Here is a 15,849-nt window from a genome sequence, read left to right on the forward strand (position 1 = left end):
TAACCATAGCAATTCATTCATCCATTCATTTTCATTTTCGTCCTTGCTTTCCTTACACTAACACTTTCTTTCAAATTTCCTTACTTTCTCATCTTCCACAATCTTCCACACACACACATTAGCATCTTTCTACTTCATCATTCTTTATCCCCCTTTTTTTATGAAAATAACAAATTATTTGGTAAAGTATCGCAGCAAAATCTTTGGGATTGAAAGAATACCAAAGGGTTTGCGTCGTGAAATACCAAGGAATTTGTTAGAATTCCCTCAACCTTCATCTCATCATCACCCACTAGCAAGTTACTTGATAAAGTATCGCAGCAAAATCTTTGGCATTAAAGGAATTCCAAAGGGTTTGCTAAGTGAAATATCAAGGAATTTGCTAGCAACTGGTTCTCCGGCGTAAGATTGTATGGTGCATATGATCTTACGTCCCTCTCCAGTCAAAAGTAGGCCCTCACAGAGGTAGAGACCTTGACGAGGTTGTGGGGCTTTAAACCAACATCTGCCTGCACCAACCTTCTTAATTTGCTATGAATAAAATACAATATCTTGTTCTTTTCTTTGCAGGTGTACAAGAAGTCCATTAGTTGTGAAAGATACAAGCTATAAATACAACAAACTTGTGCTGAACATAGAAAATATTACATCTATCTAGAAGTTATGGGATAAGAATGGTCAAACTATTTTACTCGCCAGCTTTCCTGAAGAGAGTGGGGGGAAATACCAAAAAGTAATATTCCAGAAGATTAAAATAAGTAGTAAGTTGGACACGAGAAAACAACCCAGGAACAGAAAGAAAATGCCAGAAGAAGAGACAGACAAAATTGAAAATCAAATACCTATTCATCTATATTAATCTGAATGAACTGAATTTTTTAACATTCCGCAGCAATGCCTTCCAGGCTAAAAGAGGAACAAAAACAACAAGTGAAAGATAATGGAAGAATTGGTAGAGTGAAAGAGTGGAGAAAACGAAATATTCAGCACAAAATCTATGCGCAAGCTGTTACCCAGTATAAAGTATGGGATCGTACCATGGACTCCTCGCTACCATAATTTACCATCACCTCTTATCATCTTGAGATAGCAATAACTCCCAACAACACTTACTGGAACTTTAATTTTTTCCTAAAATGAAAATACGCTAAGTGTTACTGCATTTAAAATTTAATGCTGGAACTAAAGTAAGGATACAATGGAATGAAAGACGATATTACAAATGAACTCACAGGAAAACATATTAATTATTTTGATCAAGATTCCTTTTCGTGAGCACGCAAAGCGTTTAAATATGTATACGCATTCAAGTAAGTGACAACTTAACTAGTTACTAATGTTCTCTCCAGCGGTGTCCAAGAAGTTTACATCAAATCTATCGCTAACATACACAAAAGTGTTTGAGAATGTCCAATTCTTTTAATGTACAAAGATAATAAAAGTCCAGAAGAGGGTACGACGGGTAGGATAATACTACAGAGGTTGTTTCTGATCTATGGTGATGAAATTACACACCTTGTGCAGCACCACCAAGCGGGAAGAGAAGGAAGCTGTTAGTCGTGTAAGCACCTTGGACCACTGACTGTGCGTAACAGGTGTGTTAAGTGCATATCGAGACAAATGCCGCCGAAAATAAGTGCTTATTGGGAGGTCTACATAACTGCTCTTTCTGACGTGAACTAGATTGTGTAGCCAAAAATACGAAGGTGAATTCAGAATATTATCATGCTAACATCCTGGCACCCATTTATGGCTATGATATTCCCTGTCTATATGGAAAGGACAAGAATCGTGTGAGGGTATATCAAGACAAGATGTCGAGTTACACATCTCGCTCAACCCGCCTCTTCTTCCAACAAATGACAGCAGAAACTTTAATTCGTGCCATTCCATTCACAGACATTCCAGTGAAGCCCCCTGATGCGTCACCGACGGATTTTTGCGCCTTCGGCCTCCTGAAATGAACCTTGTCTCACAGGAGACTCCGCACCGCCGAAGGGCTATGGAGAGCATGTCAGAAGGAGTGGTTGTTGCTTGACATGACTACACTGCGTGGTAGTCTCCTACAGTGGAAACTTCGCTGTTGGGTAATTCCCCAGATGCAGGGCCACCAAATAGAACACACTCGATGGCGGGAACACGGTTTCTTTTAAGGTGAGTGCACTTTGAAATCGTCACCATAGATCGGAAACAATCTCTGTATTTTTAGCAAGCTTTTTACAATTGTACTTGAATATGTTTCGGTCTCTCAACCAGAATAATACAGGAATAAATGTAAACGGGGAACATCTGATATATCTTCGTTCCGCTAATGACATTCTTCGCAAACCACAACACAAATGCAAGATATATTAGAAGTGATTAATACAGATAACAGACAAATCGTACTGAAAATATATGGAAAAGATGAAAGTGGTGTTCGACAACTTCGCAACAAAATCAAGAATTGAAACTGAAATTAGAAAATTAAAAGAAGAGAGTGTCTACGTGTATCTTGGACTGAAATTCATGGAGAGAGAGAGAGTGTGTGTGTGTGTGTGTGGCGGATATACTGCAAGAAGAAATCACGATCGGTGGATAAAAATAATCAATTTTTGACAGGATATCAAGAGACAAAAAGAGTCTAGGAAAAGTCCTCATACATGGTTGTGCAGCTGTTATAGGAAGAAATCAGAAGGAAGCACGAATAAGTAAAGGAGTAAGGCAAAGATGTAATGTTTAACATCTATACAGAATAAGCTATAAAAGAATTCTTTGATAAAAACAAGAAAGGCGTAAAAGTAAATGGCAAGGTTTTCAGCACAATAAGGTTTACTGATGACATAGCACTGACAGCGGAGAACAAAAAGGTCTTGTAGGAAGCACTTTCAAACTTGAACTACCAACTGTAAAAACATACGAAATGAAGATAAATAAGAAGAAAACCAAAGTGATAAAGTGAACAAAAGCAGGACAGGAAGGGGCAAACTTATAGCTACGGAGAGAGGAAATCAAAGACGTGCCTCTATTTAAGAAGTCTAATACCCTCGAACGGAAGAAGTGAAAAAGATGTAAGTTTCAGAACAACATAGGCTAAACAAGCAGGAAAAGTAGGAAAAGTAGGAAAAGAGGACTGCTTCAGTAGGAAAAGAGGACTGCTAATATCACGAAATGTGTCGCTGAAAGTTTGAAAACGATTTATTAAGAGCCTGGTATGGAGCGTGGCGCTTTACGGATCAGAGACGTAGACATTGAGAAAAGCTGAAATATTCAAGCTGGAAGCATTTGAAAATGTGGTTGGCGCAGAATGCAGCGCATATCATAGACCGAAAGGAAAAGGAATGAAAAAGTACCAAAAGAAGCTAATGAAGGACAGATCATGAAGATAATAGGAAAAAGAAGAAACAGCATGCTTGGCTACAGTACTTCAATCCGGTACTTCAATTGGATAGAGGGAAAGGCAGAAGGAAAACCAGGAAAAGGAAGACCAAGGATAGAATATGTAGATGCAGTTACGGAAAAGAGACCTAAAGCTACGGGAAAGATACGGTTTTCAAGTATAACACAGCTCTCTCAAGGGAGAGAAAAGTTTTAAAATTTCCATGTTGCCTACCAACCTTTAAATTTCTTCCTAAATTATACAGAAAACCGACAAGTACATCCTCAAAAAGTCAGTTCATTCTTATACAATCACATAAAACTTATGGGTTAAACTTCTTTCTACGAGTGAGTACATAGACTGATTTCATCTGTGAAAGATATCAAAAATCAAATAGAAATACTTTGAATCAGGAAAGAACAATAGTTATGGAAAAGATACCTTGGGAAAATTGAAGTATTTGATGTTCACAACTCACTACACAATAAAATTTGCTGAAAAGCCAGATAATCGATGAATTTGTTTTCTCCTATGGTGTAAACTAACATTTAGTCTGTACAGAGTTGTTAAGAAATATGGTTTACAGCTCAGTTACAAAACTCCAATACATACTGAAAGATCTTTTACGGTTTTCAAGAACTATTTTGTAGATGACTTAGTCCATTTTGGGAGTATCTTGAAATGAAATGAAATGAAATCTTTAAGTTTTACGTCCCACTATTATGCCGGTTAGGCTAAAGAAGTAATGAGAAATAAATGAAATGGTGGAATGAAGAAAGTGGGAGGAAACGGGAGCGCCCCGAGAAAACCCACGCACACGGTGTTTTGTCCACCACAAAGTTCACTTGGCGCGAGCTTGGATCGAGCCAGGAACACCATGCACCAGAGGTAAACGCTCTACCACTGAGCCACCACTTGGGGATATATCAAGCACGATGTGAACGCGATTATACTTACAATGGTATGAATAAAAGGAACATTGGTACAAAGTTTAAGGAGCATACATCATCATCTCACAATCAGGCGCAGCTACAAAGTACTTTCTCCACTGGATTCTATCATTTTCCCTTTGTCTCCAATCATTCCATATTTCGAGTTGTAGTAGATCCTCATAGATTCCATCTTTTCCTGGTGTACCCAGTGGCCTTCTTTTAACCGGAACGAAATCTAGTATATTCAAAGATTTTCATGAGGACGACATGACCCGTCCACATAAGGCATTTGGTCCCCATTAGGCCTATTATATTTGGGTTCCTGCATAGCCATCCTACTCTCGTTTCCACAGAACTCGCCGATCTCCTGCAGTCGTATCTCTTACCCAACCGAAGATCTTCCTTAGGACTTCTCACATGAAAATGAAAAGACTGTTCATATCTTGGTTTTTAACACTCCAATTTTCTCACCCATAAAGCACTACAGGACGAATGAGTGTCCTGTACATTAGCTTCAGTTTTCCAAAACACTATGTAACTTAAACAGTTGACTGAGGTAATAGTAAGCTCTGTTTCTAGCTTGTACCCTTGGTTTGATTTCTGTGTAACATGATGCACTCACTGTGAAGATTATCCCCAGGTATTTGAACTCTCGGAACCTTTTGTATGATTTATTGCTAAATTTCAATGACTGAAGTGGCCCTCTTATATATGTTTAATTCCTACTTATAATCAGAAATTCATTTCTGATTCATTTACCATATGGCCAATCATTCTGATAGCTATTCGTTCATTTGTATCAGATATTTGGTTCTATTCAAGAAAGCCACATCGTCGGCATATGCAAGGTTTGTGACGTTCTCACTTCCAACTCGAGCTCCACTAACATTCTCGTGGAATGTTTTCTTCATAATACTTCCCAGAGGCTGGTTCAATAACACTCGTGAAAAACCATCTTCTTGCCTCAGATTTGTGATTATGTCAAAATTCTTTGTGACTTGGTACTCCAGTTTTACCTTGCCTTTGTGTCACTCAGGCAAATTCTAACCAGGCTGACTAGTTTCTTCGGTATTCCAAATTAAGATAGACAGTTGATCAGGTTCTCTCGAAGAACGCAATCGTAGCTTTTTTGAAGTCTAATATAATCTTTGTTATGTTCCCACATTTTCCTTGTAAGCTGCCATAGAATATAAATGTTATACAGTGTGGAAATCCCTTCCGGTTCATACGATTGTATCCTATTGAATAGGAAGTTGGACAGGATCTAGTAGAATGTGCTGAAAAGAACAATTTCTCGGTAATTGGTACAGTTAATTTGATCACCTTTCTTGTATAGTCTTATAACCGTCACCATTATAGAAGTAATTTTTGTGGACGCTCTGTATATTTCGTAAAGACAGCAATTATTCTTCGATTTACACTTTATTTCTGCGACGCAAATAATTTCTTTCTTCGGAGGGAACTGCTTCCTTCCCACGCAATAAAACAAAAGTCTTTCATCGTTCACTCATATGTATATGTGAAACGTTGTTTTGTGGTGAGAATATTTTAGTGCGTAACAAAGACTATGTTCATTTTCTGAACTATATGTATGATAGTCGTATTTTTCTTACTTGAGTTCGCAGTGTTTCTTCCTTACCTATTAATATGCAAAGACTACGTTATATGAGTTCTTGGAACTAAATCAAGTGCATTCTTCAATCATTTATGGAAATACTAGCAGACCAGCTGCGATCCAGCCACAGCGTCGTCAACCATATCATTCGGCCAGCTTTTATCAAAAAGTTTTCATAACAAAGTTAACGCAATGTTTTGCACATTATGGCCAGTGAACTGTAAATTAACGTCAATTCTATTAACATTTAATTTGCATATACATACAGGTGATTTAACCTGATTGCATTTTAAAATGAACTGCCAACATTGACCAGTCGGTCGATCCAGCCCGCACCTCGAACGTCTCAATTCGGGGAGTTTACTCCAAGTCTTGATATTACCAACACGTTCGTTGGGTTCGACATAGCATTACGTAGAGGAGCACACGTATAGTAGCCGGTCAAGGACTTGCCCAACGGCTAGCCCCTAATTAGTGAAATCCCGGGTCCACAGATCCTGTGCGAATAAGTAGTAAACGGGCATACCAAGGATTTAATTAGTAGTGCAACTGTCTACGTTCATTTGCTGGAAACCATAGTCAACTTCTACGGATTCTCGCAATAGCTACAAAACTACTTCGTGGGATTACCCTAGGGTTAGCCTCACAGTGCTAATCCCCCATGCGTATCAGCTAATGGTGTGAGAAAAGTCTTCTAGTGAAACCCCAATTATAATCTTTCATTCATCTGTATACGTGATACAAAGGGCTATAATATAATAAATGTGAAGTGTAATTTTGTCTGTGGAAATAGTTAAGTGTTCAGTGTTTAGTGTCGTGATTGTTTTTTCTCCTACATTTTTTTATCGTATTTTAATAAATAAGCATAGTGTTATTTTATTGAATGTGTTTTTGTTACATGTATGAGTGATGTTTATGTGCGCTGTGGTCTGAACGATCATCTGAACGTCTGTGAGGATTTCGAGACGAGACATCCGAACCTCTCAGTGCTTAATACTCATCTCATTGTTGAGACCGGAGGGAGATCCGAGAAAAAGGTCTGTAATTCCTTTTTGAAAATGTTCTTTGAAGCCTTCACCAGGTAAGTTCAGGTCTCCTGAAAGCACTCATTGGTGGGACAGATCCGGAAAGCGGTTACAGTCTTGTTCAAGAGAAGCTGGCCATCCACCTCACTCTGAAACGCCCTGCACTCTTACTCATAATCGGAATTAAACTAAACTAATGTGAATTATTTTTAACCAATTGAAATCTTTACTAGAGCCATTATATCAGAATTTCCTATTTACAGTTGTCAGAATATCGCCTTCTAAAGAAACCTGGGTGGCTACGATTTTTTTTAGCAAGACTGTACATAGTATAATTAATCGCTGTCTTCCAATCTTCCGGGATCTCCTCCCGAGTCCAGATTCTTTCTCTAGGTTGAATTTTCTCCAGGAGTCTTTCGTCTCCTTGTTGAATAAGTCTCAACCGGATCTCAATTTCTTCCAGGCTTTTTTTTTCTTTCTTCTCATTCTCATTGATTTGTTCTAATGAATGTGGTAGATAGTCTGGATGTACAATAGTGGGCGTTGGAATTCGAACACTATTTTAGGTTCCTCACAGTTGAGTAGCTCAGTAACACATTCTTTCCTCTCATAAGTATGTTTTGTTTTTTATTTTTATTTTTTAAAAGGATTTTCCTTATCTTGTCCTTCGCCAACTTTTCGCAACTCCGGTATATTCTTTAAAAAGTAGAATTCCTTCACAAGACATCCCTAGTCTTTTCACCGATATGACGTCTGCCGTAATGGGATGGTAACCTATCACCAACCATCTACCTGGAGAATAGTGTTTTTGATTCCGGAGTGACCCTTCCTTAGATGAATAGAAGTTCATCTGCCTTTTTACTTATTGGTCCAGAAACATTCGGGAGGCATCCCCCCATCCGGCACCTTCTAGAAGTTACAAGTTCTTCGGAGGACAACGAGCATTTAAGGGATACGAAATATTGTGATTCGGCGATTTCAAGCTTGTCAAAGTGCCTAGGCATTTCAAAATATAACATGAAGTATGTTAAATTTATTCGCAAAACTACAGTTCCAAGAAATGTATTTTCACCTTTTAATCTAAAAACAATGAACCTTTCTTTAGATTTAGATAAAGCCAACCTAACTGCAGTCAAGTTATTTGCGAGAACAACAATCGCACACAGATTTGATAAAGCAACAATTTCTGTAGTGTAATTATCAGCATATTTGTATACATTGTGAGATTTCCAGTTAAATGTTCTGCATACTGAATATTTTACTAGGCATACATACTTTCTAGGTATTCTTGTAACTAGAATAATAAAATAAATTACATTTTGAAGCTTTTACTTAAAAGATGCTATAGATTACATAGTGAAAAAATGAAAAGAACCTGCTATCTTTGTATCCAATTACGTGTAATTTCATATATACTGTACATTTCAATGCATGCTGGTATCTTTCTCAATACCTATACGTTGTTATATATTGGGATCTTATCATAATACTCTGTGTTCTGAAGGAATTAAAGAGAACATTATTTTACATGAAAAGTGGCTAAGTGCATAAGTGTTTAGACTGTTTGATGGATATTCAAAATGTTCCCGACATTATTCAACGTGAGTGATACAATTTGCTGACAATTTTCAATAAGTGGCTAAGTGCAAAAATCGATGTCTTTTTATTATTATTATTATTATTATTATTATTTGCTTACGTGTTTTTCCTATGATTTATATCTCTTTAACTTCTTCAGGACATAAAAGAATTAATCTAAGAATTCAGTGTGTAGTGAGGTGTAGATATTGAGAAAGATACCACGATGTGCTGAAAAGTACAGTATGAATCTGAAAGATGTGCACAAACTCCTGGAGGTGATTCGTGACATCAAAAGAAGACAAAAAGTCCTCTTGCATATTATTGAATTCCGCGTCGTATAAGAGTGACAGGGGTGCCAACTTGACTCAAATTCTGACAATTGGAAAGAAACTGAAAGATATGCACGGCATATCTTTCAAACCTGATTCATTAATTACATATATTTGGACACAGTTAAGTAGAAAACCTTTCTTTTTCCTGATGAGTTTCTCACAGCCTTAGTCATACTTCTGGAAATATTTACATATGGAATGCCCACTTTGTCAAAAACAGCATCATACATAAGCTGGTGGGAAAACAAACCATCTTCGTGCAAGTTTTCGATAAGACACTCTTGTATTATAAACACTATCTATTTTTGTTCTCGAACTAGCTGGGTTCCTACTGATCTGAAGAAATCTATTTCCCTGACTTCTCCCTGACTTTGTCCTGACCTTTGGCAGGAAATTACCTGACTTTCATGACAGGTATTGGATGATGTTGACGTATAAATAAGGAATAAATAACGGTGAATTTCCCAGAACATTCACTCCATAGAGACAAATAGTAATCTATTGCTCATACATATAATTCACTTACCTCCCATAAAAAATTGAGCAATGTTCCATATAATGGTTGACTAAGCTGAAATTGGTGTCCAATTAATGTTAGAAAAAATGTATTTTATGAAATTTTCCTGACTTTCCCTGATTTCCAGTCTTTTTCCCTGATTTTCCTTGAGCTGCACTATTTTCCCTGAGTTCTCCATGACTTCCCTAACCAGTAGGAACCCAATTTTTTTTAGTGGTTGGCCAGCTACCCCTATCACCACCTACATTCAGATGATGGAGTCACCATCTTGAAGGGTCTTTGATCCCGGGTTCGATTCCCAATGAGAACACTCGATCGAAAAAGAGTAAAAAAAATTCAGGTTAACTAACCTGAGTGAGGTTTTCACACCGGGCAAATACCACAATGGTCCCAGGCCGCTTTCGTCCTTCTGCATTCCTTTCTTTCTCCCCAATTACTCGAGTAGTGTGATCACCGAAGGACGTCATCCCTCATACGTGACGAGCTAACATGGCGATAGATGCCGAAAGCCCAGAAATCTAATTCCTAATCCTAATCCTTGAAGGGTCTCTCAAGGAAATTTTTGCATTTCTTCAGTATTACACAATAATTTTTATTATCAATAAAAATTTCCCGTATTTCAAGTATCAACAGACACCTTGACAAAAACCAAGATTGTTACTTAATCTCTCGCAATTAGTAGCTTCTATGGAATGGATTCAATGACATATGAAATCTTAGAGTTTTACGTTCCACGGTTATGACGTTTAGGCTAAAGGAGACGGTGATGATGAGTGATGAATGAAATGGTGGAATGAAGAAAGTGGGAGGAAACGGGAGAATCCCGAGAAAACCCACGCACACGGTGTTTGTCCACCACAAAGTTTACTTGGCGGGGGCTGGGATCGAACCCGGGACCCTAAACACCAGAGGTGAACGTTCTACCACTGAAGATTCAATGACATATAGTGTCCCACTATTCCCTACTCTTCTCTAATATATACATTCAATAATGTTAATTATTCCTAAAACTCGTAAAATGTATTACCTCTTAATTCCCATATCACGTATGGCAGACGAAGGCGGTCCAATAAATATTAAGTTGGAATTGTGACACAGCTCAGCAAATTCAGTGTTTTCTGACAAGAATCCATAACCTGGATGGATTGCTTCTGCTCCAGCTTTTCTCGCTACCTCAATGATCTTTTCCTGCTTCAGATAGCTTTCCTGGGATGGTGCTGAGCCTATATGATAAGCCTCATCTGCCTATTTGAAGAAGAACATTATTCCACGTTGAAAACAATTAAGAATAAAATTGATACAGAAATAACTATCCTTGTAAACTTCAACACTGTACTAATCTTTTTGCTCCTATAAAATGATCCAATACTCATTTGACTTCTTACCGATATTTCAGACATAATAAATGAATCTCTTTCGTCAAGACGTTTTCTAGGCTAAATCTCTACTTTTACTAAATACATAACAACTTTCCAATGCAGCGTTAAACAAATTTCCTTTCGCGTTTGTTTTTAAATTGTAATTTTTTTTTTATTGCAAACATGCATTATCAATGTTGTTCACGGAAATAACAACACTTTGTATTAGTGCTATTTCGTTTGTTTTTATTTATACTTTTACAAGTTTGACTGCTCTTGTTATCAGTAAAATCATATCAAGTGTAGTCTATAAATTACGAAGAAGGAAGACTTTGTTTCTACAGCACTCAGTGCTCTTAAATGAAAACCATTTTTATACCTTTACTTAGCCATCCATTGTACCGCAAATCAGAATAAAAATCACAATGTAACGAATTTATCAGTGCATTCGCTAGTTGGTTCATATCGAAACGGTCTGCAATATAAATTTATGAAAAGGATGCTTAAGGTATGGCTGTTTAACTATTTGTTTGGATCGTTCAAAAACGATTGGCACTACATTTTGTGTGTGTGTGTGTTCACAGAAAGAATTTACTGAACAAATGAATATAGATTATATTACAAGCATTCCCCGCCAATGTCTATGCACTTCTGCCATTGTTCTGGCGGCGTCCGTATTTGCGTAGCAAACCATTCTTTGGGGGGGTATCCCGGCATCACTGGTAGATAACTGGAAGAAGTTCTTCAGTGATGGTAAACTGCTCACACCGCATGACCTCTTTCATTGCGTCGCATAGGGGATAGTTGCTCGGTGATGTGGCAGCACAATAAACCCTAGTTCACAAACGGTGGCAATCGTCTGGTGACTGACATGTGGCCGCACATTATCGTGTTGGAGGTGTACGCCAGGGACCCTTTTTCCGTGGCGGCATTGTTTAATGCGCCAATGGAGTTGTTGCAGTGAACTGCAGTACCAATCACTGTTGAGAGTCGTATTGGGAGGAAACCAATCTACCAGCAGTATCCCCTCCTGATCCCAGAACACAATCGCCACTTGTTTCTGCACGAATAGTCCCGTCCGTGACTTCTTCGGATAAGGGCTTCCAGTATGCTTCCACTCCATAGACTACCGTTTCTTTTATGGAGTCTCGTGGAAGAACCTTGACTCGTCGACGATGACCAGACACTCAAATAACTCCGCGGGATCTGCACTGTACTGTTGCACCAACTGTTGGTATATCCTCACATGCTTCTGTTACTGCGCAATGGTGAGGGAATGGGGTACCCACTGTGCACACACCTTTTTTTATCTTGAAATCCTCATGAATCATCGTGTGAGGGTTCCCCGTGATAAGTCTGTTGCCTTCTCTAGTTCATCAAACGTGATTAACCTGTACCCCATTATGACATGCTGGGCATTGTTTGGTTTGCGAGCAGATGCTGGACACCCAGTGGTTTTATATTTTTCAGTACAATTCCTGTCATCTCTGAACTCTGAAACTCAACGAAACATGGATCTGCGTCTTGGTACTGTTTCCCCACATATGGCTAACTAACCTCTTGTGGATGTTAGCAGCTGTCTCTCCTTTCTTCCAAAGAAACCAAACTATCCACCGTTCTCCATGCTTACCTGCTTTCGTGTTGTCTTATCGCTGTCCACTGGCGTACTCGCAAGCCGGAACAAGTGTTGCTGTAATGCGCCACCAATAGGAAGTAGCAACACTATCTGGTGGCGGTAGACAGTACTATAGTCTATCTTTCTACATACACCAATACACACATTTCAAACTGATACTTTGCGGGAGGTATAGGGGGAGTGCCAATCAATATTGAACGAACTAAATAATACCGGTATGTCTTCAATGTTATTATTAAGCAATTTTTTGCAATGCATCATCATTGTTACAGTTTTATGCCACTTACACATTATTTTAACGCACTAAACTCAACAAAAGAAAAAAATGAACATTGTTCTTACCAGTGCAACATGCATTGCATTAATATCTGCATCGCTATACACAGCAACAGTTTTCATTCCCAACTTCTTGGCCGTTCGCATAATACGACAAGCTATTTCCCCTCTGTTTGCAACGAGGACTTTGCCAATTGGTTTTACCGCTGCTGAACAATGGTGAGAATACCATGGTGGACGAATACGGACAAACGGACTGCAAAGAAGATAAGACGTACGTAAACATAGCAAACCAAATAATTACAAGCACGCTAAAGCATCGGATATTTATGTCTGTTTATTTGTTTAATATCTTCTTCAAATTATCATTTGAATAGCTTGACTACGAATACTCAATCGAATAGAATACACACGAATTATATTATCTTAACCAGGTTATCGATATCACACTATTGCGAGCGGTGATTATATTCAATGAAAAAAAAAAGCGGAAAGGCTATTACTCACCGCAAAAAATATGTAGCAGAATTTCCTTCTACTTGCAACAGGTAGCGCTTTCGGAAGCTGATACTTCCTTCATCAACCTGTGGTAGACTTCAAAAAGGATGAAAAAAAAAAAAAAAATGAAGGATGGTTAAAAATTTAGGATACGTAAAAAACCAAATCTTCTGTCAAACATTAGGGTTTTTTTCTTTTTTTTAAAAAAAAAAAATAAGATTCTCTGAGGGAGGTTTCCGAATTTCTTCCCTACCTCTAAGGTAGGGTTTCGGTAGTAGGGTCATTCCATATCAATTCAATACAGTGACTTAACCTCACCATCTCAGATTCTAATGAAATTTGGTACATAGATGTCCTCTAGATAGACTAAGAAAATTACCAAATTTCAACTTTATATATCGACCGGTATTGAAGATAGGGCTATGTAAAATTTGAGTTGAGTTGATTTTGAGTTTAACGTCCCGTTCAGCAGCGAGGCTATATGAGACGTGGACCTACTGATTAACGTGGAATCCGAACCACATGAGCCCCCGCCGGGAATCGAACCCGGGACCCCCACGCCAAAGGCGCGTATGCTAACCGCTTAGCCACGGAGGAGCTCTATGTAAAATTTGGAAAAATGCCCAAAAGAGCTTGTTCAATGTATTTTGAAATTGGAATTGCGAATCTCCTAATTGAGCTAGCGAATTGGTTGAGGTGTCATCTTTTAATATCATGGGTTTTCTGGAGGGCAGCATGATGGATCAGTGGTAGAGCGCTCACTTCGGAAGGTTCTAGAATACAGGTTTCCCATATGAACTTAGGTAATTTCGTCACCGGAAATTTCGTCACTGGAATTTTCGTCACGGTAATTTCGTCACCAAAAATTTTGAGATAGTAATTTTGTCTTCAAAATACTAGCATGTAGGAAATTTTGTCATGGTTATTTTTTCACCTTTGTTGAACTAAGTAGAGACAAAGTAAACGACCAAAACAGCTAACCTTGTCTTAATCAAACTTGGAAAACAATTCAGTTGGTGTTCAACTCTGGAAAATTGATACTCCACGCAAGAACAAACAGCAGTTAAAAAAAAAAAAAACAACATAATGTCAGCTTCAGCAAATGTCAAAAGCACAGGCAAAATGGGGCGCTAATGGATTTATATATCACTATTTACAAATATTAAGTTTTGCCAATATCAAGATTTCAGAACAGAAAGTAGCAAACAAAATGTAACTTGTTATAATGAAATAAGTGTTTTACATTTTATTTTCTAGTATTCATAACATTATAGGAAACAACAAACAATTTTTTTTTTTTCAAACATTCACTTCCAGTGTTATACGTTATGCACTAAGACTGGAGCCGTTTCTGCAAAATCTGAAACATTCTTCTTGTTTCTTTTTTGATGGTGACCAGCATCTTGATGAAGCACAGTTGAAACTGTTGCTTCAACTTGTCAAATTTCATGAATAAACTTCCAAATAGTTGGGTGGGATATTCCTACCAGATGATGAAACTTCTAGTTCCACAATCCACAAATATTATTTGTCCTAGAATTGCTGTTCAGGGTGGCTTGGTGAACATTCCAAGTGTCTGGGGGATATAGAGGGGGCACATTACGTAAACGAATATTCCCAGCCCGAGCTTTAACACGGCGATATGTGCTGGACACGTAAGTACTATCAAAATAGTCCAGAAGTTCCAGCTCTTCCTCTGAAGCCTCTTGTATTCCTGATGCACATCTGCTATGGGAAGAAATGCCAATCCGTTCATTTTCTCGCAAAATAGACGAAAATTTTCAATGCTCTTGTACCGTTCTGTGAATCCAAGCTCTTGGATCTTCCTACACGTTGACTGAGTAACGTGAAAAAAAGCAATGCTGTACATGAGTTGAATTTCCAGAAGTTGCTTTTACTGCATGCATTTCCGCTATCTCGAAATCCATAACCACAGTTACAGGGTACAGATATTCAGTAAATTCACTGCACGAAACAGTTCTTTATAAATATATATTTTGTCTTGCTCAGCATTAGGATGTACACTTAGTAAAGGAAGTTTCACCTCAAGTAATATATAGGTGTTTTTTTTTTAAGGAGCCATTGAAAAGTTGCCGTTTATAATCCATGTTCTCGATAGCTCCATAAGGCTAAGACCCATGGACAACTATAGTTGCCCTCTTGTTACGAGGCGTTCAGTCCCGGAGACAACTTTAGTTGCCGTGCACCCATCAAGGTCAGCTCCCGCACTTCAGCACGCAGTTAACGAAAGAAGCCAACAGCTTCATACAGCTAGTCCCTTCTGTTTACTTTTCACTAATATTTATCACCTTCATGCCTACAGGTCACATACTGCGTAGATTTATATGACATGCTGTGTCAAATGTATATTCCCCAAAAAGAAATGAGTACTCAGAAGGAAAAAAAAAAAGTGTAGTTATTTTTTTCTCCTGTTTTATAAGCCAGTGGAAGTGTGTGTGGTTGTTTCAACATCCTTCTTGTAATTTGCTTAGGCTTCACTCCCTCTTTTTAGTTGAACTTCTGGCCATGAATACCACCGCAACAAGTCGTGGTTCTTATGATAGTGGCGTATTTTCGCCCGGAGAAATTACGGAAATAATAGATGATAGCGACTCCGACGCTTTTGAAACGGACGATGAATCTAATATTTAGACATTGCTACAATATTAGAACAACTAGAATCTTCCGACAGTGACACGAAAACAACACTCGATGCTGTTC

The 15,849-nt window shown here is 38.2% G+C and overlaps 1 protein-coding gene across 1 annotated transcript in view; it reads right to left on the minus strand.

The window, feature by feature from the left end:
- Positions 1-12,886, minus strand: part of Mccc1 (Methylcrotonoyl-CoA carboxylase 1) — a gene marked incomplete at both ends in the record, with an annotated part of 57,242 nt that extends 44,356 nt beyond the window's left edge. Inside the window, 2 exon segments of the mRNA XM_081748056.1 lie at positions 10,388-10,605; positions 12,697-12,886. Of these exon segments, the coding sequence (XP_081604182.1) occupies positions 10,388-10,605; positions 12,697-12,886 (408 nt within the window).
- Between the last annotated feature and the right edge of the window lie 2,963 nt (positions 12,887-15,849).

This window comes from Thermobia domestica, unplaced genomic scaffold (assembly GCF_964235325.1).
Source record: "Thermobia domestica unplaced genomic scaffold, izTheDome1.hap1.1 HAP1_SCAFFOLD_1083, whole genome shotgun sequence".
Taxonomy (NCBI): domain Eukaryota; kingdom Metazoa; phylum Arthropoda; class Insecta; order Zygentoma; family Lepismatidae; genus Thermobia; species Thermobia domestica.